This window comes from Mobula birostris, chromosome 6, assembly GCF_030028105.1.
Source record: "Mobula birostris isolate sMobBir1 chromosome 6, sMobBir1.hap1, whole genome shotgun sequence".
Lineage (NCBI taxonomy): Eukaryota > Metazoa > Chordata > Chondrichthyes > Myliobatiformes > Myliobatidae > Mobula > Mobula birostris.
The window spans coordinates 141,144,660-141,171,880 of NC_092375.1; the positions used below are offsets into that span (position 1 = coordinate 141,144,660).

At 41.9% G+C, this 27,221-nt stretch overlaps 1 protein-coding gene across 1 annotated transcript; it reads right to left on the reverse strand.

Annotated features, from left to right (window-relative positions):
• Window positions 1–1,806: 1,806 nt before the first annotated feature.
• LOC140198731 (uncharacterized) lies at window positions 1,807–14,141 on the reverse strand. Its single transcript, XM_072259746.1, has 11 exons — window positions 14,119–14,141; window positions 8,877–9,088; window positions 7,443–7,546; window positions 6,602–6,730; window positions 6,266–6,397; window positions 6,111–6,155; window positions 4,845–4,892; window positions 3,967–4,011; window positions 3,356–3,400; window positions 2,137–2,181; window positions 1,807–2,014 (listed from the first exon to the last, which is right to left on the reverse strand). The coding sequence occupies exons 1-11, from the start codon at window positions 14,139–14,141 to the stop codon at window positions 1,982–1,984; spliced, it is 861 nt and encodes a 286-aa protein (XP_072115847.1). The 3' UTR covers window positions 1,807–1,981.
• Window positions 14,142–27,221: the final 13,080 nt, after the last annotated feature.

A 27,221-nucleotide genomic window follows, 5' to 3' on the forward strand; every position in this document is an offset into this window, starting at 1 on the left:
AAACATTAGTGGATTACATCCCACGCAGACTACGGCGTGGTCTCATACACTATTTGCCTTACCCCAACCTATGGCTGACCTAATCTTCTGAGTCCTAAGATCTCCCAGCCTCAGTCATTGCATGACCAGGAGCCAGACTACACAGATGGTGGTAGGAAAAGCCCTGCTGATGGATTGTTCTGTCAAAAGCTCTTTGCAGTAACCTGGGCCGACATGGTTGCCACAAGAGGACACAGGTTTAAGGTGCTGGGGAGTAGGTACAGAGAAGATGTCAGGGGTAAGTTTTTTTCTCAGAGAGTGGCGAGTGCGTGGAATGGGCTGCCGGCAATGGTGGTGGAGGCAGATACGATAGGGTCTTTAAAGAGACTTTTGGACAGGTACATGGAGCTTAGAAAAATAGAGGGCTATGGGTAAGTCTAGCAATTTCTAAGGTAGGGACATGTTCAGCACAACTTTGTGGGTCGAAGGGCCTGTATTGTGCTGTAGGTTTTCTATGTTTCTATGTTTCTAGATCAACTGGGTTAGTGATGTTGCAAAAACAACTCACACTCAATTTCAGCAGACCAAGGAAGGGATTGTTAATTTCAGAAAGGGAAAGTCAGGAGAACACACACCAGTCCTGGTAGAGAGGTCAGTGGTGGAAAAGGTGATAGTTTTAAGTCCTGGGCATCAACATCTTGGAGGATCTACCGTGGGCCCACGTGTCTTATTCGTGATTACTGAGGTAATCACAGATAAGACACGCCAGGGTCTCTACTGATGGTGAATCTATGGAATTTGTTGCCACGGGCGGCAGTGGAGGCCAAGTTATTGGGTGTATTTAAGGCAAAATTGATAGGTATCTGAGTAGCCAGGGCATCAAAGGTTATGGTGAGAAGGCGGGGGAGTCGGACTAAATGGGAGAATGGATCAGCTCATGATAAAATGGCAGAGCAGACTCGATGGGCCAAATGGCCGACTTCTGCTCCTTTGTCTTATGGTCTTACTTCTGTAAGAGTTTGAGACGACAAATATTCTTTGTATGTCAACAAAGATTCTTGCAAATTTCTGAGATGTAGAGCAGAGATCATTCCAACTGGTTGCAGCATCACCTAGTATAAAGATTCCATTGCACAGGATTGACAGAAGGTTATAGACTCGGTCAGATCCATCACAGGAACATCCCTCCCACCATCAGAAAGTAGTTCCTCAAGAAGGTCACATCAACTCTTTGAGGATCCTCTCCATTTGGGACATGCCATCTTCTTTATACTATCAATGGGGAGGAGGACAGGACCATGGAGACCCATCTTCAACTGTACATTGTTGAATATTCACCTACAGTACAAGGGAGACAATATTGGAGTTGCTGCAATGAAACAGATGATCATTTCAATGATATCTCATTCCTAATAATGTCTGAACAATCTCGTGGTTCCCCAAAGACTCATTCCTTCAAAATATCACTATTTCAGATTTTAAGCAAAGTTTAAAGAAAAAGCTGATGGCAAATTTGAACAACACAAAGGCTTCAGCCTTGCTGTAATTGAAATAAGTAGTCCAGGATGCATGGCAACCTTTCTAGTGTCTGATGTTAATTTTAAAGCAGCAAATTGCCCAACACGTCCGGAGAATACACCAGACAAAGGAGATATCACTCACAGTAAGGGACAAGCTGACCAGAGTATAATAACTGGATGAACCCCCGTCGATCAGTGACAACCACAATGACCTCTAGAAGCAGTTCCGTGAATAAACAGTACAGTATATTTTATTACTATAATTTGATCCATAATATATTAAACAATAATATACAGCAAAGGACAGAACATTTACAAACAATCAAATCTCCCATTTTACAACAAAATGTACAGTCAGGAGCTCCAGGCCCCTCAGACTTGGACATGAGTGAGTACAGTACAATTGTTAACATCTTGTAGATTCTGAATGAGGTCTTCTTGCGTTCACATTGAGTTCAGACTCTGTGGAGTTTCTTTCACGGTCAGTGCAGGGCTCTCGAGTCCTCATTTTGTTCCTGGAATGGAAAGATGAATAGATTTGTAATTTTCATCTGGACTGAGCTCACTCTAACATCAATGTTCTGTCATTAGTTTTAATGATGATCACATCAGACACAAAGCTTTAGTTTATACTTACATTCGAAGGCTCCTCCATTGATAATTCTGTTGATTTGCTTTTCATCTGTTTTATGAGATAAAATTTTGCAGTATTAGAAATCATTTCTATGTACAAAGTCAAATGAGGTTTAGTTTGAAATTGGGTGTGTGAAATCACTTTAATTTCGGAACTGTAGGTTAGTGAGAAATCTACAGCAAACACCACTATCAATTTGAATTTCAGCAAAATATAAAGGCAATGGGACTCTAAGATTGAATGTTACAAAGGATGGCATTGGATTGGAAAGGGTGCACAAAAGATTTATGGGAATGTTACTAAGTCTGGAGGGCTTTGGTTATAAGGAGAGGCTGGATAGGCTTGGAGTTGCTTCCGTTGACCATAGGAAGATGGATAAAGATGTAATTTAGATTTATAAAATTATAAGACGGAAAGCCAAAGTATTTTCCAGAGGGTAGGAGACTCTAAAACTGAAGAGCGCAAGTTTAAAGTCAGCGAGGAGAGATTTAGAAGTGATCTGAAGGGAATATTTTTTCACAGTGATGGTGGATTTATGGAATGATCTGCCAGAGGAATTGGCAGAGGCAGGTACAATGATGGCACTTATAATGCATTTAGACAGCTCCATAGATCGGAAAAGTTTCAAGGGATATGGGTCAAAAGCAGGGAAATTTCAATAAGCTGATTTCGGCAACTTGATCAGCACAGATGAACTGAATCAAATGATCTGTTACTGCATTGTATATCCCTATGACTCTATTAATCTAAGAGAGATGATTCTTTCACCAATTGGTCTTGACTGGGCTGACATATCTCAGTCTCTGTGCCAGTAATTATATACAATTAAATGAGGAAATTTAAGAGATGCTCCTTTCATGAAGCCACAGTTATATCTTTCTACAGACCATGATTGTCCCCTGGAGAGAGTGCCTTTTCTAGCTTTACTTCAATATTAAGTGAAGATCAAACTCAAATTCAGGCTGAAGTTGGGCATCATCAGGAATTGAATGGAGAATATTCTATAAAATTTGTGCATTTATATGCCCTCTCTGTCTATCTCTAGATCTGGGGTTCCCTACCTTTTTTATGCCATGGACCAATATTATTATGCAAGGAGTCCATGGGCCTCAGGTTGGGAACCCCTGCTCGAGATAGTCATTAATTAAGTTTACACAAATTAGGTTTCATCACTATATTATGGTTGAAAATCAATAGATAAAATTTCCAAGATTAGACTTACATCAGAAGGCTCTTCGACTGATGTCACTTTTGACTTGCTGTCTACCTGCATGAAAAAAATCAATATTTATATACTTAGCATGTTTATTAATAAAGGTTTGTGGAGTAACCTTTGAACAAATCTTTAATGATTGAATTAGAAATGACCTTAGATATATCAGGCTTTGAGATTCAGTACAGCAGTGGATAATTGCTCACCAAAGCAATTACGATCTGCAACAGCGATCAACATAGCTTGGATGTTGTGAGATTTGGGGTGGGGTGGGGTCAGAAGATAATTCAAGAAACAGTGTCATTCTCACCGACATTTGGTCTGTAATTGGTGAATGTTACAGACACTGCCCTCATGTCTAACACCCATTCTAGTTGATATCTAGATCATTTTATCCTTGAGAGAACAAACTCATTCTCTGTATTGGAGCCTCAACAATTTGCCTCTCAGCTCAACTTCCCCATAGGAATCAAATCACCGAATCCCTTTCTCAATGCACTGACCAAAGTAAATGGTTCTCTTTCCCTCTCTTCTAACATGGTCAAGTCCAAGATGTTAAACATTTTAACTTGCAATCAAGATCAAATAGATCATCAGCATTTTTTTCCATTCATACTCACATCAGCTGAATCCTCAAGAGATGTCTCTTTTGATTTGTCTTTTTCCTGTATGGAAATAATATTTACATATATATTTAGTACAGGACAGTGAGAAATTTTGAAAATACATAAACTGAAAAATTCCCAGCTTGCACAAGTATTAAATATTGAAATATAATGGAGTCTATGTTCACTCTGGGCTTTTCAGCAGCAAATGCAGCAGGTCATTGAGAAGGCAAATTGCCTTTATGCAAGAAGGCTTGAGAACAAGAGTAGTACAGTTGTTTCAAGCTCTGGTGAGGATTGTGTAGTTTTGGTCGGCTGATCTGAAAAAGGATATGCTTGAGAAAGAGGATGAAGCATGGTTCTGCCTGGGTAGAGTCTGGGATGGTGCATTTGGAACATGAGGAATAATCTCTATTATTTACAGCTTGGAAGAATGAGAGGTAATTGCCTTACAGTGAACAAAATTATGAGAGGTCTTGGCTAGTTAGAAAGGTGGGATATTTTGCCTATCTAAGGAGTTGAGAGCTTGGGTTGCAGTCTCAGGATAAGGGATTGGCCAATTGGAAATGTGGTGAGATGCAATCTCTTCACCAAGATGGTGAATTTTTGGAATTTGCTACCCCACAGAGCTGTGGAGGCTCATTCACTGAGTTAATTCAAAACAGTAACTGGTGGATTGATGGATATTAAGGGAATCAAGAATTACAGTGTTACCATAGGAAAATGGTTTGAGGTAGAAGTTAATATTCAATATTTTCTCAGTCTTCTCTCTCTCTCACCCACAGTCTGGAACAGGCCTATTATAAAGTAAGACCCTTGGTATTCTGACAGTTCAGTCAAGGTTTCACATCTTACTGAGAATCTGAAGGTAACATTTTCCAAATTAAACTTACGTTTAGAGATTCTTCTTCCAGTGAATTTTCTTCTGACTGGCTTTCGACCTACGTAAAAAAACATAAACATCCTAACATTAACACAGTAGGACAGAAAGCATAAATAGATGACCTCCAATAAATAGAAAACATTAATAGTTTACCTCCAAAAAGTAGACAAGAATACTTAATGCTAAATAAAGGATTGTCAATCCTGACAATGCCGAATGAAGATCCTATGACCGATCATAAAATTGCAGAAGCCTCAATAAAAGCCCCAGTCTCTATAGTACACCAATGTTCAGAAAAGTGCCTGGCTAAGTGTCTGGTGTAGAGTCAATGGATGTTCCTACAATAGGCGGCACAGCTCCGATTATCGTATTTTTTATTGAATCCGTGGTTCCCCTCCGGGAATCAATAGAACATGACTCCCATTGCTGCAAGTTTTACAGGTACTCCTCTTTCAGTCCTGTTCTACTGGTGGTCAGTTCCTCTTTAGTAGAGAATAAACTCAGCATGCTCTGAAGTCAAAGGTTACTAAAAACTCCATTACCAACAACTGAGATCAACAAGAAAAAAAATCTGATGAATTATTAAGTAATACTCACATTTAAGGATATCAGTAAGATTGAAAGAGTGCAGAGGAGATTTACTAGGATGTTGCTGGGTCTTCAGGAGTTGAGTTACAGGGAAAGATTGAACAGGTTAGGACTTTATTCCTTGCAGCGTAGAAGAATGAGGGGGGATTTGATAGAAGTTTACAAAATCATGAGGCGTATTGACAGAGTAAATGTGAGAAGGCTCTTTCCACTTAGATTAGGAGAGATAAATACGAGAGGACATGGCTTTAGGGTGGAAGGGGAAAGGTTTAGGGGGAACATTAAGGGGAACTTCACTCAGAGAGTGGTGGGAGTGTGGAACGAGCTGCCATCTGACGTGGTAAATGCGGGCTCACTCTTAAGTTTTAAGAATAAGTTGGATAGATACATGGATGGGAGAGGTTTGGAGGGTTATGGACTGGGTGCAGGTCAATGGGACTAGTGGAATAAAGTTTTGGCACAGACTAGAAGGGCCGAATGGCCTGTTTTCTATGCTGTAGCATTCTATGGTTCAATGGTTCTACGTTAGAATCCTCACCCAGCACATCAGACCAGGATAATATGCCATCTCACCCACTATTTCTAATGAAGAGCTGAACATTTCATTGCTAGCAATTATAATCACTTCATTACTAACAACTGAGATCAACAAGAAAAAACATCTGCTGAAGTATTAATTAATACTCACATTTGGGGTTTCCTCTAGTGATGTCTCTTTTGATTTGGTTTGGGCCTGTAAGATAAAGATATTTATATTTAGATCTTCAGCATACCTCACTAATATAATGTTTAGTGAATGATCTTGTGTTAGAAATCCCATTGACCAGACTGCCGATACTATACCTCAATTCTGGTTTCACTTGATTCTTTTGAGTCACTCTCACTGTCAACTGTCTTCAGACCGTCACACTCCACATCGACATCAGCTACCTTATCAGCAAAAAATTCCACATGGCTTTTGCAAAACCCTTTCTCCTGTTGGAATGAAGCATAGTGCAAGGAAATTATTGATGATTCCAAGCAAGAATGTAAATCAAAGTGATTATGATCTAACCCAATTCTTAGTCTTTCCTTCCATATCTATACTCATTTCTATGAAATAGGTTGTAATTAAAGCTCGTGTTTTAATGCTAATACATACGCGGACTTGTGTGATCTAAGATATTACTCTGGACTCACCGCAATGCTTTTAGAGCAGAAAGAGCAACTGGGATCATCAAATTCCTGCCCAGAATTCTTGGAGCAGACAGTTTCTTTCACAGAGAACGTTAAATCCATGCTGTAGGATAGTTTACCTGTGCGATATGTCTGAAGAAAGGAAAATAGTTTATTAGTGCATTGTTATGTTTGGAGCTCTTCCAATGGTCTGACAAAGAGCAGAGCTACACAGGGCTTTATTTCCAGCAGATAGTTACATTGACAGTGTCTGAGTCATCAGCCAAAATAGACAAGAGACTTAATTTGATTGATAGTAAAATTGCAACTTAAACCATCATGATAGGAATATCAGTTTGCAGGAAATCCTAATTATTGGTGGAAAATAACAAAGAAAATTTGAAAACCTTTCAGGGACTTCCAGATCAATGAATGGTAGAACATCCAATCTTAATTCCAAAACATTGATCCAATCAGAGATATACAATTCAAATATTGATTGAGAATTTAAGTTCCTAATCTGATATTCAGAGTAAGTTCTGCATGTAATGTAATATTCAGCTCCAATTTAGTACTTGGTTACCACCATATCTTAAACATAACCTTATACTTAAAATTGCACAGTTTGAGGCCACTTAGCCCATAAAGCCTACACTGGCTCTAAGCAAAACAATCCCATCAATTCCATTCCCCCTTTCCTAAAATACCCATAATACTGTATGCTATTGTTCCAACTATGTCAGCATCTCCCCTTTGATTTTTTTTTGCTGTTAACCTACTCTCAGGCTAATTTTTAGTAGCCTATTAATCTACACTCTGATGCATCCAAGGGCTGTGAAACACAATTCTCCAAGAACACACTTACATTTGTTACACCTCTTCTGGTGATACCACAGAGATTGGTGATGTCGGAGATTTCATTCAGCTTATTAACTGAGGCTCTCAGAGCTTCCTTGGTGCTTGGCACTCCTGCAGAGAGAGAGGGAAATTTGTACAAGACATTCTAACCAACTTCAGCAATTTTTTCTTGCACATGGGTGAAATATCACTGACTGAAGCTCAGTACCAATAACTCATTGCTCTCTAGGGTCCCACTCTCCCCAGTACTTACCTGAGCAGCAGAGAATCTGCACAGCAATGATGGCGAGCACGCAAGTTTTCATTCTGCCTTGTGTGGAACCAACTGGTTTCTCAGAATGAAGGAAATGCTTCTCTCTCTCTTGATCTGCTTTCACTTTGCTGCTTCAGACTTTATATCCTGCACCTCCACCACATTCAAGCACTGACTCATGTTTGCTCAGCTTGCTGACCGTGGGCACCGGAAGCAGATGAAAGGTGGGCTCTAGTTATGGGCAGAGCTTCCTCCTGGTATCGTCATCATGTTTAGATTTGGTGGAAAGTGGGGTGAGATGAGGTTTCATTCCTCAGAATATGAAATAGTGAAGTTCAGAGGGGAAGAAATATCGTCTCTAATTTGTACAACCTAAATTCCGTGATGAATTCCTTGCAATGCACCTCCTGTTCAAGGACTGTGTTGGAATTTACAGGACACTGTTGCAAGAAATGTAATAGATAAATCCTAAGTATGTTTCGAGAAATCCTGTATTTTTTCATTCTCTATCAACACTTCTGTATAATATTGATGACATTATTAGAGGTAAAGAAAGTTTGTTGTCAGTTGGAAGAGTTCATGATGACTTCTCCAGGAATATCTCCAGACAGAGTTAGCATCTTCAAGTCGAGGGTACAATTGATTGTGAAATGATTGACTTTGGAAAGCCAATTTTGAAGGCAGAATATGGCAGGATTCTTAGCAGTGTGGAGAAACTGAGGATCTTGGTTTCATGTCTACAGATTCCCTCAAGGTTACTGTGATAGAGTTGTTAAGAAGGTGTACAGTGTGTTTGCTGTCATTAGTTGGGATATTGAGCTCAAGAGCCATGAGGTATAGTAATGTTACAGCTCTATGAAACCTTGGTTAGACCATACTTTGAATATTGTGATCAGTTCTAGATTACAAGGAGATTGATTTGTCACATGTACATTGAAACATACAGTGAAATGCATCATTTCCATGAATAACCAACACACAGAAAGCTATGCTAGAAGCAGCCTGCAAATGTGGCCATGATACCAGTGCCAACATAGCAGGCCCACAATGCTTAGTAGAACACGGTAGAATACAACAGGGAACAAAGAACAGCAGCAACATCGAACCACCTTCCTCCCTTCTACCGAAGCACATGCACAGTCCTTTAACCCCAGGTCACACACTAGAACCCGCCGACAACTTACTGACCTGGTGGACGGGGTTCTCGTCCACTCTCTGCAGGTCCAACATCTGACATCCGATATCTGATCAAACAGATGTCCCACATCCACATCGCTGGTCTTTGAATGTGGATCGGCGACTTAACCTCTGGCCTGACCTGTAATTCCTCCACATCCCTGTTCCTTAACCCACCTTGATCCATAACTGACTCCTCTATACCCAAAACCATGCTTACAAACCTAAAAAACAATTAAACAATTAAAAACAACTAAATCGGAGCTGCTACTCAACAGGGGAGGCAGCTCGGCACCATGTTGGAAAACCTTGGGAGAATGTAGATGCTTTAGTGAGGGTGCAGAGGAGATTTACTGCATGGCCTGGAAAGTATGTCTTGTAAGGATAGGTTCAGTGAGCTAGGGCTTTTCACTTTAGAGTGAAGGAGGATCAGAGGTGACTTGACAGAGGTGTACAAGATGATAAGAAGCTTAGATCGAGTCGCATCAAAGGCTCTTTCCCAAGGTGGAAATGACTAAAATGAGGGGACATAATTTTAAGGTGATTGGAGGAAAATATAAAGGGCATGTCAGAAGTATGGTTTTTTTATACAGTGAGTGGTGGGTGCATGGAACGCCCTGCCAGGGAAGGTGATAGAGGAAGATACATTAGGAACATTTAAGTGGCACATAGATGATGGAAATATAGAGGACAAAAAAATAGAAGTAAGTGTTAGATCAGCGGTTCCCAAGCTTTTTTGGAGTTATTCCCCCTTGACTCCCAGATCACATCCCCAGCACACTCTTTCTGGTGATTGTGACTCTAAGCCCGTTCTCACTGCAGCTTAGAAGAATAAAGGAGGAATCTCATGGAAACCTATTGAATATTGAAAGGACTACATAGAGTGGATGTGGAGAGGTTCCTATAGTTGGTGACTCTAGGACCAGAGGAGCACAGCCTCAGAATTTAGAACGGAGATGAGGAGGAAAAGGAGAGGGTGGTGAATCTGTGGAATCATTGCCACAGATGCCTATGGAAGCCAAGTCATTGGATATATTTAAATCAGAGTTTGATTGGTCCTTGATTAGTCTGGGTGTCAAAGGTTATGGAGGAAACACAGCAGAATGGAGTTGAGAGGGATAATAAATCAGCCATGATATAATGGCAGAGCAGACTAGATGAGCAGAGTGGCCTAATTCTGCTCCTATGTCTGATTGTGCTATTACATAAAAGCTGTAAGGAATTTTGATTTATGATGCACAATGAAAAGAAATGGGAACTGCAAATTCAAAACAGTGACAAATAATAGCAAGAATTATTCAAATCTATTTAAACCTACAAATAAAATTATTTCTTTATTTAATTACAATTCGAACAATTTTCATCAGCAAATTTAAAGTGTTTATTAGTAGTCCAACTATTCACTACTTCATTGCTTTCTCGCCTTGCAATCAGATGGATGGGCTTGTACAGTAATATCAGCTTCTCAACATCAGGCTGAATGCCATTGAGAAGTCTCAGATCCTCACCTTCAGTAATTTGCAGTCTGTCTCATTGTTTTGAAACAAGTTGGACGCCTGCACTAAAATAGCACTCCACTAAATATGATGTTGGAAAGGCAACAGAGAATATCTTGAACTTCATCCACAGTGCTGGATAGCATTCAGAGATTTCTTTCTGCAAACAATGGTCTTGATTTGATTTTTGAACCTTGGTTTCAGCTCAAAGTCATTTTGTCGTGAGATCAGCTCTTCCACTATCTTTCGTGCTAATTTCTCATTACAAGTGTTCAGAAATGAATTTGGTAACCAATCTGGAATTTGGATTGAGAGTTCCTGCATTCTATCTGACACGTCTTTATGCAGCTCACCCAGGTGGACAAAATATACTTGAAAATCATCATCTGGTAATCTTTCGTTCTCTTCCAACTCAGAGAGGTTCAGAAACTGGAAAAGGTCGCGACAACCAATGTTGCAATTAAATAGGGTTAGCTTGGACAGAAATGTGGAAAGTACAGATTTGACTTTGATAAGATGCACATTATTTCCTTTCAATTGAAGATTAACTTCACTAAACTTTTCGAATAATTCTGACAAACAAGCAATGTCATGCCTAATATTATTGAGTTGATTACTGGATGAAGCAATCGAGTTTTCAAAGAATTTCATCACAGTTTTTAAAAGCACAAAAAAACTATCTCAGGCTGTTTCTTTTTGAGAGCCACCTGACTTCCGTATGCACAAGCAAGCGTCCAAACTGTGCATCATTCTCAATACAAAAGCTCTCGAAGTAGTCAAGAACTGAAAGCACAGGATTTGATTTTATTTACCGCAGTGATAACAGTATTTAATGATTTACGCAGGCGATCACTTAGGTCTTTTTTTACAACAAAGTGTTATTTGTTAATTACAAAATAAATGATAAATGTGTTAGGTACAGCTTTTTCAAGAAAGTAATAACCCCCTAGTGGCATCCTGTCATTGATGGTGTCCATCTTTTGCACAAGCATGATATTGGTGAGCAGAACATCCTTGTCTTTGAAAAATTGCACATCAGCCCAAAATATTGACTCCCCCTTTGTATCTGTTTCTAGTTCCCTTGCAAATAAATCTTGAGCCATGCTTTTATCCCTTATGAAACAAACATAACCAAGGAGCAGAGATTCATTGCCTGACAATGTTGGCTCATCCAACTGCAGAGAAATTTTGTTGTCCTGTGCATGCTGCACAATGTGTCTTTCACATTCTCAGACATTTAATTTATTCGTCTTTGAATAAAGTTGTGGCTGAGTGGAATCATTTTAATTATTTGGTCTGGTAACTTACCCTGAGTGGGAAGAGAGAAAGAATACCAAATGATGATCTTCTAGTATACTGCTGGCAGAATCGGTCCTTCTCCAGAGCTTTCCAGATTTAGCAATGAGCAATGAGATGTTGATTGAATCATGCAAACCATCACTGTCCTGTTACGAAGTGCTGGCAAACATGTTTTGAAGTGTATCATTGCATGTATTCTTGTTGTTTTTATTTGCAAAGGAGTGGTTTGAGGGTTTCATGCTTTCGTCACTATTTTTTTGCAAGAGAGGGGGTGTGTTGGGAGGTTGGGCTTTTTGATGTTCCAGCTGCCGTTTTCTATGTGGGTGATCTGTTAGTTTTTTGTGCGAGGAAGGGGGTGGGGGATTTTGGGGCTTGCGAGTTTTATTTCTTTTTCTTTTTCATGCTGGGACTGGGGGGGGGGTGGTGGAAGTTGGTGTCTTTTCTTTCAACAACTCCCAAGTTCCTTCTGCATTTCATGACTATCTGGAGAAGACGAATATCAGGGTTGTATTGTACATGCATACTCGGACAAGTAAAGATCCTTTGAAAGTTTTCTCGCAGTGACTGAAAGTAATTGTAAACTCTTAAGATTTTCAAAGTAAGTGTAAACTCTTAAGATGTACAAGGAGCCTGGACAGTTTCATTGTCTCATTTGAAAAAACCTTTTTCATGCATCAGGCTCATTGGCTGCTGTTGGTTGCATGACGCTTGTATAAATCTATATTTCAGATACTTCGTACGATACTGTCTACACTTCTTTTTCACTTGGTCTGCTTCTGACATTTTTGTTATGGATTAATGACCACAGTCAATTCCCTGTTGTTTAAGACTGACCTCAAACATTGTGATCAATAAAGGGTTAAGTTAAGATCTCATAATAGTGCAGGCCAAACCCGACTTTCTGCCTAAAGGTATTTAAACTGGAGCAGCAATATCTGCGTTGGGTTTGGGCTAGAGAAATGCAGTCAGGACCATTTGAAAAAGGAGATTCTGAACCACGCCATTGAATGCCATAATCTAATTCACAGGAATTACATTACTGCATGATTAGAGTATAGAATCATATTAGCTAACAGTATACTACAGTAAGTGAATGGCAATAATGTATGGAAAAACACCATTTCTTGTCCAGATTTCTCTTGTCATGCCAAATACAGAAGCATCTCATTGCTTTTTAACAACTATAATGCACTTTGAGCAAAGTCGAAGGGAATGGTGGGTTAGCAAGAGATGAGGTGATTATGTGATCATTCTAATCGATTATAAAGCTATGAAGGTTAAATGCTTATAATAAGTAATTCATTTCTTAAATTAAGCCTGAAATCCTTCTGCTGCCCCCTTGTGACTGAGACACATCACAAACCTTTATCTTTATTTCCTCCTTAGAATCTCCCACCACCTCCAGGGGCCTGATATCATCCACTTTGGGAACTACTGGATCCGATGATATTAGAGTAGGTTAAAAGGTTAGCACAAGATTGTGAACTGTGCTGTAATGTTCTATGTTTTAATTTTGGAGATGCAAAGTACTTGGTAGAAATCTGGAGTAACACTCAAAAAAGTTGGAAGAACTCTATAGGTCAGGCAGCATTTATAGTGCGAAAAGGACAAGTAATGCTTTGGTTTGAGTCCCTTTATTTGGGCTGGAAATAAAGAAGGAAGATTAACAGTAAATAAAGGGGAAGGGAAGGGGTGGAGCACGAATGGACAAGGTACAACACTGTTGCCTGGATTTAAACATTATTAGAATTATTTCTTTCCCTGAACCAGTGTGGAAAACTTCACTCGACCAGCACTGAATGATTACGGAACACAACCTACAGACTCACTCTCAAGGACTCTGCAACTCATCTTTTCAGTGTTATTTAATTAATTATCTATCTATCTATTTATTTACTTTTTATTTGCAGTTGTCATCTTTTACACATTGCTTGCTTGTCAGTTTGCTTGTGAGCAGCTTTTCATTGATTTTCCTGTATTTCTTTCTTCCACTATGAATGCCTGCAAGAAAATGAATCTCCAAGCAGTATTTAGTGACATATATATACTTTTATAATGAACTTTGAACTTTTATTGCTCTTATATCTTTTCTTTGAAGTGTACAGGATTTTAAAGTTGCATGTCAATGAGTGCTGTAATTGCTTCGCATGAAGAAATATCTCCAATCCTCACTTTTCACAAGGAGGGAACAAAAATACCTGCAGGTGCTACAAGTCTGAAGTAAAAACAGAAAATGTGAGAGAAGTTCAGTGGATCCAGCAGCATCTGCAGAGAGGGGGCTTTCTTCTGTTGTCGCTCCACAAGACATAGGGGCAGAATTAGGCCATTCGGCCCATCGTGTCTTCTCCACCAGTCTATCACTTTTGACTCATTACCCCTCTCGACTGTGGTCTCCTGCCTTACTAATCAAGAACCCATCAAACTCCACTTTAAATATACCTAATACTTGGCCTTCATACCTGTCTGTGACAATGAAATCCATTGTAACGCACACAAAATGCTGGAAGAATTCAGCAGACCAGGCAGCATCTATGGAAAAAAAGTACAGTCGACGTTTCGGGCCAAATGCTGCCCGGCCTGCTGAGTTCCTCCAGCACTTTGTGTGTGTTGCTCAGATTTCCAGCATCTGCAGACCTTCTCTTGTTAATGAAATCCACAGATACACCACCTTCTGCCAAAAGAAATTCCTCCTCACTTCTGCTCAAAAGGGACCAAAGGGACCAAACTGAAATGTCTACGGTTTCTCTACAGTAGCTCCATAACACTGGCTGACCCAGAAATTATTTCCAGCATTGTCTGATTTCACTTCACTCTCACTCTTGTGGTGACAGGTTTAAATCAATGGCCCTCACAACCTGCTCTTCATTGTTAGGAATTGATCATTTCCATTGACCACAACAAATTTCTGAATTTTTGTAATAACTTCCTATTAAAATAATTCTTCTCTGCACCAATAAAAATTGTCTTGAAATCTCAAATTTTCTAACTGCAGTTTTTTTATATCATTCCTAGCATGCCAGTAATTCCATCCTAGCCACTGGCTGTGGGTTCAGTGCCCTTTCTCCTTCTCTGGCAGATCAATTTCTTGGTACCAGCAGAGCCCACCGCAGGACACTACAGGAGGCAGTAACACGTGGCTAGTTCAACAGGCTTATTGCTGGTGAGACCATTTGTTGTCATCACGGATGTGGCACTTACCTGGTCATCAACTGGTAGGCAACATCAAGGGTGATATCTGAGAGAAGGCTACTGACCTGAAGCAAAATCGTTCCACTCCATCACCACCAAAGTCCCTACGTAGGGGCATTTAGTAACATTCTGCTCAGATTTGGTTTGGGGCGCTCTGTACATCTCTCAGCCCTGACAAGATTTCAGGAACAGTTCTTTTCTCTCTTCTTCCCCTCCGCCATCCATTTTCTAAATGGACATTGAACCCATGAAAACTGCCTGACCACTTTTTTATTTCTGTTATTTGGCACCACTTATTTTAATATAACTAGTTAATATACATATATATCCTTAAAGTAACTCAGTTTTCCCCCATATTTATTTGTCATAAAATTCATTGTACTGCTGCCAAAAAGTTAACGAATTTCACAATATATGCCAGTGTTGTTAGCATAGAACATAGAAAACATACAGCACAATACAGGCCCTTCGGCCCACAAAGCTATGCTGAACATGTCCCTACCTTAGAACTACCTAGGCTTTACCCATAGTCCTCTATTTTTCGAAGCTCCATGTAGCCATCCAGGAGTCTCTTAAAAGACTGTTACGTACCCCGTAACTGGGTTGCCAAACCAACAGAAATGGATCACTCAGTTGGAGTCTGGATTACCAGAACTAAGAAAGTTTTATTAAAGAAACAAGCAACACAGTAATCGAAAGGATAATAAATGCAACAGTTCAGCAATGATAAACACACATGTGCACAGAATTAAGATAACAGGATCAATCAAGCTCTATCGTTGTCTAGGGGTAAATGACCAATTTCAAAGTGACACAAAGTTCAGTCCAATTTAGTAGTTCAGTTCGCAGTAATCGTTGCCATGGCGATGGACAACGTGGGGGGAGAGAGAGAGAGAGAGAGAGACAACGGGAACGACTGATCATTCAAACACGGCTTCCACTCACAGACCGGCGATATTGCTCACAAGCAGCTTTTGGGCGGGTCCTTTGTGATGTCACCTGAGGTCACCGACTGTGACCCCTCCTCCAGATGCGGTCGATCCTCTGCAGTGAACCCGGCACCCAAGCGAGGGCGGACACACACCGGGTTCCCGCTGATCGTACCTTTCCATCCTGTGCGTTGTCCGGTACTTCCCACCGACTCGTGAGAGGCGCACCGCTTCCAGGGTCTCGTTACCTCGGGTGTCGTGTGTATCCTGCCTTAGCGAACCTGTCCCTTTTTATCCCCCTGCTGGGGTATCGCCTGCCCATCACTTCAAACAGTTCAGGGTTCAAAGGGGGAGCCGCTCCAGACAGCTCTCTCTCTCTCGTCCCTTCATTACACATCTCCAGATGCTGTTTCATTGTGTTCCTTATCTCTCTCTTGAAGACAGGTGGCAGACCAACTGCTGATCACACAGGACAGCTAACATCTTATCTATGTGTATTCTCCTCACACTTCCCTCCTTTAAGGATTTTTACCGGGAGGTAAAAATTACAAACATGAATACATTATTTGATACACGCACAAATATACATCTTTATCAGCTATTTGGCTAACACAGCGAGTTTGAAGTTGTTAGCACCTTGACAGACAGTCATCACATTTTCTGTTCCTTTTACATGTGTTATTAATAATCCCTTAGACCAGGCTCCAACTCAGCAAACTTCATAGTGGCCAAAAACACTGATGAATTTCGATCAATGTAACCTCTCATTTGGTTTTGTCCCGGACCACAATAACAAGAGTCGTCCCATTCCACTCCTCATCTACGGGTACTGTACTTGATTTCCCTTTTTTCCTTAGCACTTCGTCCTCCACACAATAGCCTACTAGTTCCCTCGTCAAAGCTGTCTCTGCCGAAACCATCAGCCCCTCGTCTCGCTCCTGCGTCGGCACAAATTCTTTCCTGGCTACTGCTACGTCTGTCCCAGCTCCCTCACTGCCTCTTGTCTCACTACACTCTTTCTTTCCATTTTCTACCCCCTTCTCGTACAAGGCTGGCAGAAACGTCTCAGCTAAATTTACTACCGCAGCTAAATTCACTACCGTAGCCCCATGATGAACCTGTGAGTCCATGGGCGGGGCCTCAATGCTGGCAGGCTGACCTGTCAATCTCACGACTGGGAACACGATTCCCCCGGCGACGTCATTACCGAGCAAGACTTCCACGCCTTTCATCGGTAATTCGGACCTCACCCCGATCGTGACTAGTCCAGAGACTAGGTTGCTTTGTAAGTGTATCTGCTGCTAAGGGACTGACTCTGTCCCTTCCCCAACACCTTTGACCTCTACCTCCCCAGTCTGGGTCTCTGAGCTAAACTCTAATACACTCTTCAGTATTAGTGACTGACACGCTCCCGTGTCTCTCTAGATCCGCACTGGAACTGGTTTTAACCCTTCCTTCACTGACACCAATCCGGCCGAGATAAACCTTTTGCGCCCTTCCTGAACTTTTTCAGACCTGTCCTTCCCTAGCGATTCGCTTAACAGCTCGATACAGCCATTCAAAATCGCTGTTTTTCCTTTTCCCGTCTCCTTCTTTGGGGCAAAGCACCTGGACGCAAAGTGTCCGACTTTCCCGCAATTATAACAGACGATCCCAGGAGACTTCCTACCAGACTGCTCCCGGTCTACCTTATCCTTTTCACTAGTCCCCGGCTTACTTTCTGACGTTTCCGGCGGACTCTCCCCGCCGTCCTGACTACCCTTCTGGTAGCCTTTACTCGGGGCAAACTTCATTTTATGCGTCAACGCATACTCATCCGCTAACTTAGCAGTTGCGGCTAACGTGGCTGCCTCTTTCTCATCGAGGTAGGGTCTCATACCCTCAGGGACACAACCTTTAAACTGCTCAATCAGGATCAGTTGTAGCAGTCTGTCATAATCCCCCTCTACCCCCTTCGAGGCGCACCAACGCTCACAATATGTCTGCATCTCACGGGCAAACTCCAAATACGTGCGGTCCCACTGCTTCCTCGCATTCCGGAACCTCTGCCGGTATGCCTCCGGGACCAACTCATAAATCCTGAGGATGGCCTCTTTTACCACCTCATACCTCTGGGCATCTCCCGCGGACAAAGCGGAGTAAGCTTCTTGGGCTTTCCCTTTCAGTACACTCTGAAGTAAAACAGCCCACTTATCCCTCGGCCAGTCCTGACTTATAGCCACTGTTTCGAAGTGGAGAAAGTACCGATCCACGTCGGTATCGTCAAATGGAACCAGCCTGACCTCCTGGGTCGCCCGGAACCCTCCACCTTGGTTCGGCACGAGCCCCTGCTCTGCCCTTAACCTTAACTTCTCCAATTCGAATTCCCTTTCCCTCTGTTTCTCCTCTCTCTCCAACTGTCTGTCCCTCTCTTTCTCCTCTCTCTCCAACTGTCTGTCCCTCTCTTTCTCTTCTCACTCCAACTGTCGTACCCGGAACTCGTGCTCGAGTCTCAGTTTTTCAAGCTGTACCTGTACCGCGTCTCCAGCAGGTTTTTCAATAGACACCACCCCCAGCTCGCCTTGGGGAAACACACCTTTAGATACATAGTGCTCTACAATAGCTCTGTGTATCTCCTCTCTCCTCATTGTCGACTTCACCTTAGCAAGATTCAACCATTTGGCCACAGCTACCAATTCCGATTTCCTGGCATCCTTTATAAATTCCTCAGCCTCCATTTCTGCTGTTTGCCTTTTCTTTCTTTCGGGAATTTTAACCCAACCAATTTACTCCGTCCCAAATTTAGCGTTCAAAATCCCGGACGAGAACCTCACTTATGTTACATACCCCGTAACTGGGTTGCCAAACCAGCAGAAATGGATCACTCAGTTGGAGTCTGGATTACTAGAACTAAGAAAGTTTTATTAGAGAAACAAGCAACACAGTAATCGAAAGGATAATAAATGCAACAGTTCAGCAATGATAAACCCACATGTGCACAGAATTAAGATAACAGCATCAATCAAGCTCTATCGTTGTCTAGGGATAAATGACCAATTTCAAAGTGACACAAAGTTCAGTCCAATTTAGTAGTTCAGTTCGCAGTAATCGTTGCCATGGCGATGGACAACGTGGGGGGAGAGAGAGAGAGAACGGGAACGACTGATCATTCAGACACGGCTTCCACTCACAGACTGGCGATATGGCTCACAAGCAGCTTTCGGGTGGGTCCTTGGTGATGTCACCTGAGGTCACCGACTGTGACCCCTCCTCCAGATGCGGTCGATCCTCTGCAGTGAACTCGGCACCCAAGCAAGGGCGGACACACACCAGGTTCCCGCTGATTGTACCTTTCCACCCTGTGCGTTGTCCGGTACTTCCCACTGACTTGTGAGAGGCGCACCGCTTCCAGGGTCTCGTTACCTCGGGTGTCGTGTGTGTCCTGCCTTAGCGAACCTGTCGTTTTTTATCCCCCTGCTGGGGTATCGCCTGTCCATCACTTCAAACAGTTCAGGGTTCAAAGGGGGAGCCGCTCCAGACAGCTCTCTCTCTCCCGTCCCTTCATTACACATCTCCAGATGCTGTTTCATTGTGTTCCTTATCTCTCTCTTGAAGACAGGTGGCAGACCAACTGCTGATCACACAGGACAGCTAACATCTTATCTATCTGTATTCTCGTCACAAGACCCTATCATTTCCGCCGCCGCCGGCAGCCCATTCCACGCACTTACCACTCTCTGCGTTAAAAAGCTAACCCTGACATCTCCTCTGTACCTACTTCCAAGCACCTTAAAACTATGCCCTCTCGTGCTAGCCATTTCAGCCCTAGGGAAAAGCCTCTGACTATCCACACGATCAATGCCTCTCATTATCTTGTACACCTCTATCAGGTCACCTCTCATCCTCCGTAGCTCCAAGGAGAAAAGGCCAAGTTCACTCAACCTATTCTCATAAATCGTGCTCCTCAATTCAGAAGCATCCTTGTAAATCTCCTCTGCACCCCTTTCTATGGCTTCCACATCCTTCCTGTAGTGAGGCGACCAGAATTGAGCACAGTACGCCAAGTAGGGTCTGACCGGGGTCCTATAAAGCTGCAACATTACCTCTCGGCTCTTGAACTCAGTCCCACGATTGATGAAGGCCAATGCAGAGTCAACCTGTGTAGCAGCTTTGAGTGTCCTATGGACTTGGACCCCAAGATCCCTCTGATCCTCCACACTGCTATATTCTGCCATCATATTTGACCTACCAAAATGAACCACCTCACACTTATCTAGGTTGAACTCCATCTGCTACTCCCAGCCCATTTTTGCATCCTATCAATGTCCTGTTGTAACCTCTGACAGCCCTCCACACTATCCGCAACACCCCCAACCTTTGTGTCATCAGAAAAGTTACTGACCCATCCCTCCACTTCCTCATCCAGGTCATTTATAAAAATCACAAAGAGTAGGGGTCCCAGAACAGATCCCTGAGGCACACTTAAATCTGATATATCTGTTTCTGACTCTGATTTTAATTTTCCAGGCATCATTCCAGTAACACTAACCTTAACTCTTTCGTTTTCAATGGGTTAAACTTGGAGCAAAAATGTCAGTGTTTGGTTAATCTGATCTGTAAACAGAATGGTGATTTCACACCGTTGAGTATTTCTGAGTAGCACTGACCATTGAGGTGATCCACTGTGCCGTGTGTGGGTGTACCAATTAACCGATGTAGGGACAGTGTGCACACGTTGGCCACGTCCAACATGGTTTTGTGGGAAGCTCATGAACTGATGGTCTCTTTATCTACCGGCCAAGTTTGTGTGGGATAAATTCCCCATTTCACTCTCAAGAATCCAGTTTGTTGATAAATAAATTAACAAACGTGCAGATAAACAGTAATCAAGGATTATGAGTAATCCAGCACCCAGAAACTGAAGCATTCACACTGTAGAAGGCAAACAAGATGCTGAAAAGCCCCAGTGCAGTCTCTGAGAAAGCGATATCAGAATGTGTCGTTCTGTTCAACTCAGTTTGTGTCAACAATAGCAATAATGCAGAAACATTGATGGCCATGTGTTTTCATTTAGCCAGTGTTAATGCTCAGAGATTTGAATCACAGGCCTTTGGGACAGTTTTGACCGTGGTCATGCATTGATCCACAATGTGCGGAGCATTTGCTCAAACCTCGACAGACATTGAATTCATATTATTGTAGCATTACTGCAGTCATGTCTGAATAAAAAAGGATCACGCCCATTGTAAGGATTTTTCCGCAATTTGTTCCTGATAACAGAAACTGTTTATCACTTCAAGCATGGGTACTACGCCCAGGGCTTTGTTTTGGACTGGGGGTTGTTGACAGTGGTCATGAAATCAACATATCTTGAGTGCATGCAGAGTCAACCTTTCCAGTGGCATGTACACTTGGAGACATAACAACGTTCTCAAAGTTGTAACAGAAGCGGTTGAGCGGAGAGTACTGCAGCACAACTTATCTCATGCCCCATGCTGCACAGAACATCGCATATCATTTGTGAAAGAAGGCTCCAAGTCAAGGGTGTACAGCGCTGGCTCACGATCAAGCATACTTTCTTCAGCCAATGATTGGTGTGTCAAGGCTGACCTGGACAAGAAAGGCAGTTTCCCGGAGCAAATAGCTTTCACAACATTGCGTCCAGATATAATCGTATGGTCTGACAGCAGTAGAGAAGCGGTTATTGGTGAAGTCACAGTCCCCTGGGAAGACAACATCGATGAAGCCCATGAGCGCAAGTTAACCAAATATGCAGAGTTAAGATCAGAGTGCAGAGACAGAGGGTGGAAGGTCTCATGCTATCCATTCGAAGTAGGCTGCCGTGGCTTTATTGCGTTCACTCTCCAGAAGTGGTTGCGTGACCTTGGCTTCACTAGAAGAGAGATCAAGTCAACCAGCAGGGCTTTAGCTGAGGCAGCAGAGAAAGGATCAGCATGGGTGTGGACCAAGTATGTCCAGAGGGGCAGATATTCAGACAGTGTATACATATCTTGCAAGCCCTTCAGTAGTTGCATAGACACCTGAAGAGCAGACTGTTTGTCGGATGGAAGTGACCAACAACTCTGATAGAGGCAGATGCCAAGTTTTTAAGCTCACCAGTGGGAGGTGGTGCTTTAGCACTGCTGGCCCACCACCTTGAGGGAGTCTTGATCGTAAGCGGGCCGAAACTCCTGAAGACAGGTGGCAGATCAGCTGATGATCCCATTGGTGATAGCACAGGACAGTTAACATCTTAGTCCATGTGTACTTTGTAACTCTGTGGTCAGGGTTTCTGGCTCCTGGGCTGTATTGCTGACATCAGAGTTCATGTGGGAGGGGACAGGAAGAGTGAAAGAGAAAACAGAAAATTAATTAGTGCAGGTAAACAGTTCAAGAAACGTTAACAAGTCAACACTTGCTGGGGAAACATGTCAACACTTGCATTAATTATCAATCATTGTTTAACAGAACCAGGCTCATGTCTTTTCAACATAAAGACTTGCAAAATGTTTTAAAAGAATCAGAATCAGATTTAATATAACCGGCATACATACTAAATTTGTTAACTGTATGGCAGCAGTACAAGGCAATACATGATAAATAAATATAGAGGAAAAAATTGTTCCTTTTAGTATATATATATATATATATACGCACACACACACACACACACACACACACACACACACACACACACACATATATATATATATATATATATAAAGTATCCATTTTAATATCTATTTAGAAATTGGATGGCAGAGGAGCAGAAGTTATTCCTGAATAGCTGAGTGTATGTGTATGCCTTCAGGCTTCTGTAAAAGCAGGAAGATTTGAATCCTGTTATCTTGTGAGAAGTCCATTTATCTCCAGTTTTTACCGGGTAGTACACTTAAGTTAACCCTTTACATGACAAAATTCATTAGTTGTGGCTGGTGTTCCATTTTCATGTTGCTCATTGAAGCAAAGTTTCTGTCAATAATGCAGCTGTATGAAGTGCTGCAGACTCTGCTTTCAAAGGAGGATGGAATGCCAAGAAAGGTTTGGTGATTGGCATTTGCAGAGGAAACTAAGTATGAGCAAGTTTACCCTCTATGCATTACAAGGTGGATTGGATCTGGGGGAACCCAGAATGCCATCTATAAATTCACCAATGACACAACTGCTGTTGGCAGAATCTCAGATGGCGACAAAGAGGCATACAACAGTGAGACGGCAGCTAGTCGGGTGGTGTCACAACAAAAACTATGCACTCAGCGTCAGCAAGACCAAGGAATTTACTGTGGATTTCAGGAAGGGGAAGTTGGGAGAACACATCCCAGTCCTAATCGAGTAGTGGAAAGGGAGAGCATCACCATCTATATCTCCATCATGGCTAACAGCCTTCCCACAATCAAGGACATACCAAAAGACAATGCTTCAACAGGATGGCATCTACAGCTTTGTTCTCTCAGCCATCAGATTTCAGAATGGATCATGAACCCATAAACGCTGCCCCACTTTTTGCTCTCTTTTTGAACTACGTATTTTTTTTATATTTCCTACTGTAATTTATAGTAATATTTTATGTATTGTTCTGTACTGCTGCCACAAAACAACAAATTTCATGATCTATGTCAGTGATAATAAATCTGATTCTGAATGGGCCTTGAATATTCAGTAACACTGTGGCTGATCTGTGCCAACTAGTCACTTGATTTTGACACCTTTATGTAACAACATCAGTGAAATCCATCTGCATCCTTCATAAAGCTGTAAGTTGCTCAATCAGATCCTGCCTTCCAGCAAGGCAGTTTCAGGTTCCAGCACGTTTGAGAAATTGTCTCTTGACTCCACAATGGCCATACTTTACCTCATGCTTTTATATCTTCATGAAGTGAACTCTTCTCTTTCAATCATATTGGCACATTGTTTTAGTTAGCAATGAACCCTATTCAAATCACTGTAGACATTTTCTATACCTGAGACAAGACAAAACATCTCTTCTGCATTTAAAAATTTCACAGATTGCATCTCCCGATCTGTGCCACTTAATCACTTGATTCTGACACCTTTGAGTACCAACATGACAGAAGGAAACAGATGCTTTCCAGGTAAACATCTGCATAGATGAGTTCCGCCAGCTATTAATGTGTGTTCCGCAAGATTATTCATCATTTGGATGGATAAGTAAAGTAGTCTGCATTGATTGTGAGAAGCAAATTACCATTGATCAGTGATTGAGATTTTTCATCAAAAAATGTGCTGGAGGTGCTTCAATGAACTTTTGATGAGTGCTTGATAAAGCAGTCACAACAAGCTTGTCATCAGAACTAAAGTAAATGGAATGAAAGTAGCAGAGCCTGAGTAAGGACAGGAGCAGAGTCAGGAGGAGCAGAGCTTTTTTGGGTAGACAGACATTTGCAGTGGTGTTCCCCAAAGTCTGTACAAATCTACACATACAATGGTCTCTTCTCATACAATGGCCGGCCTCGATTTTCTCTCACCATTATCCAGGACACCACACGAGAAAAGGAGGTGCGTAGCAGGTGTAGGCAGGTAGGAACAAATGGGGTACTAATGGGGTATAAGAAATGGAAGAGAACATTTAAGAAAGAAATCAGAAGGGCTCAAAGAAGGCATGAAGTTGCCCTAGCTAACAAGGTGAAGGAGAATCCTAAGGGATTCCACAGATATGTTAAGAGCAAAAGGATTTGCAAGGGACGAAATTGGAAAGTCAGAATGGTAATTCATGAGTGGAGCCACAAGAGATGGGGAGATCCTATATAAATTTTTTGCATCAATATTTAATCAGGAGATGGGCACTGAGTCTATAGAAGTGAGATTGACAAGTGTGAGGTGTTGCACTTCGGTAGGACCAACCAGGGTAGGTCTTATACAGTGAATGGTAGGGCACTGAGGTGTGCGGTAGAACGATGGGATCTAGGAATACAGGTCCATAATTCACTGAAAGTATCGTTACAGGTGCATAGGGTCATAAAGAAAGCTTTTGGCACAATGGTTTTCATAAATCAAAGTATTGAGTAAAGGAGATGGGATGTTATGTTGAAGTTGTATAAGACATTAGTGAGGCTGTATTTGTAGTAATGTATGCAGTTTTTGTCATCTACCCACAGGAAAGATGTAAATAAGGTTGAAAGAGTACAGAGGAAAGTTACAAGGATGTTGCTGGTTCTAGAAGACCTGAGCTATAAGGAAAGATTGAATACATTAGGGCTTTATTCCTTGGCATGTAGAAGATTGAGAGGAGATTTGATGGAGGTGTACAAAATTATGAGGGGTATCAAGAGGGTAAGTGCAAGCAGGCTTTTCCCACTGACAACAACCAGAGGTTATGGGTCAAGGGTGAAAGGTGAAATATCTAAGGCAAACACGTGGGAAACTTTTTCACTCAGAGGGTCATGAGAGTGTGGACTGTGCTTCCAGCACAAATGAAGTATGCAAGTTCAACTTCAACATTCGAGAGAAGTTTGGATAGGTAGGGGTTTGGAGGACTGTGGTCCAGATGCTGGTCGATGGGAGTAGGCAGTTTAAATGGTTCGATACGGTTTAGATAGGTTGAAGGGCCTGTTTCTGTGCTTTTCTTTTCTATGACTCAATAACTCTGTGATAGATCAGATCATTAAATGATGCAGCAACAACGTACTCTCATTCAGAGTCATCAAGATCAAGGTACTGATAGTTAACTTCAGAAAGGGAATATACACCAGTCCTCACTGAGGGGTTAGTGTTGGAAAAGGTGAGCAGTAAGTTCCTGAGTGTCAACAACTCGAAGGATCTATCTTGGTCCCAGCACTTCGATGCAATTACAATTGAAACCTTACTGGTTTCCTTGCCTGTGTGAGTCTAGGGAATACACATTCCTCTCCCAACAAACCTACAAGATTGAGACTGCTATCCCATCCCAAACGCTAGTTTGTGTGGATGCTGTGTAATTTGCTACCCTGTTACAACTCAGTACCAAGAAATAACAGACAGCACACTGCATACAATTAAAGGAATTATATTTATGAATCTTAACTTAACTAAAGGGTTAGTTAAGAAAAGAAAGAAAAAAAACAAAAAGGGCCCATTATAATTAAACAGTTAAATGGGCACAAGAATCAGAATCAGGTTTATTATCACCAACATGTGACGTGAAATTTGTTAACTTAGCAACAGCAGTTCAATGCAATACATAATCTAGCAGAGAAAAAAATAAATAAAAATAATAATAATAATAAATAGACAAGTAAATCAATTACATATATTGAATAGATTTTAAAAACGTGCAAAAACAGAAATACTGCATATTTAAAAATGTGAGGTAGTGTCCAAAGATTTAATGTCCATTTAGGAATCGGATGGCAGAGAGGAAGAAGCTGATCCTGAATTACTGAGTGTGTGCCTTCAGTTTAACTCTCCCAAAGGTCATAAATATTCACCCACCCGCAGTCGAAATTGGCTCCTTGCTCCATCAAATTATGGACCCCCCACTGGGTTGAATCCTACGACCGGTTCTCTCCAGTGTCTTCTCTCTGCATCTCCCGATGAACAAAGGACCCAGCTCACATTCCAAAACACCCATTATCTCTACCCATAAGCCAAGAACTGCTTCTAGAGAAAGACCTTGACTTTAGTAGTGAAACCTTTCCCTGGGTGTTACACAAAGAAGGCACACCAGCAGCTCTAATTCATTAGTAGTTTAAGAAGATTTGGTATGTCATCAAAGATTCTTGTGAATTTCTACAGATGTGGAATGATGAGCTTTCAAAATGGTTGCATTGGCACCTGGTATGAAGGTTCCAAGGCACAAGATTGAAAGAGGCTGCAGAGAGTTGTAGACCCAGAAAGCTCCATCACAGAAACACCCCTCACACTGCCAAGGACATCTTCAAAAGGCAGGGCCTCAAGAAGGTAGCATCCTTCAAAAAGACCCTAAACATCTGACTCATGCAGTCCTTTAGTTACTGAAATTGGGGAAGAGGTACAGGATCCTGAAGATGTATACACATCAGGACAATTTTGGATATTTACCCATTGAATAAGAGAGAAAAAAATTTCCCTCCACCTTCACTTTCTTTCAATTGTCAACTTTGGCCTCATACCTCTTCTAACCTGCCTATTACACATTACACCCTACCCCTAGTCTCCTCTGCCTTCCCGTACACCTATGGTCCATTCTCCTCTACTATCAGATTTGTTCCTTTCCAGTCCTTCCCTTTCCAACCCACCTGCTTTAACCTATCACCTCCTTCCTCCCTCCCCAGCTGTTATTCTGGCATTTTCCCACTTCCTTTTCAGTCCAGAAAAAGGGTCCCGGCCCGAAACACCAAGAGTTTATTGCTCTCCATAGATGCTGCCTGGCCTGCTGAGTTCCTCAGCATTTTGTGTGCGTTGCTTCGATTTCCAGCATCTGCAGATTTTCTTGTGTTTATAAATATTAGAGCTGCTGCAATAAGGCAGATGTTCACTTTATTGATACC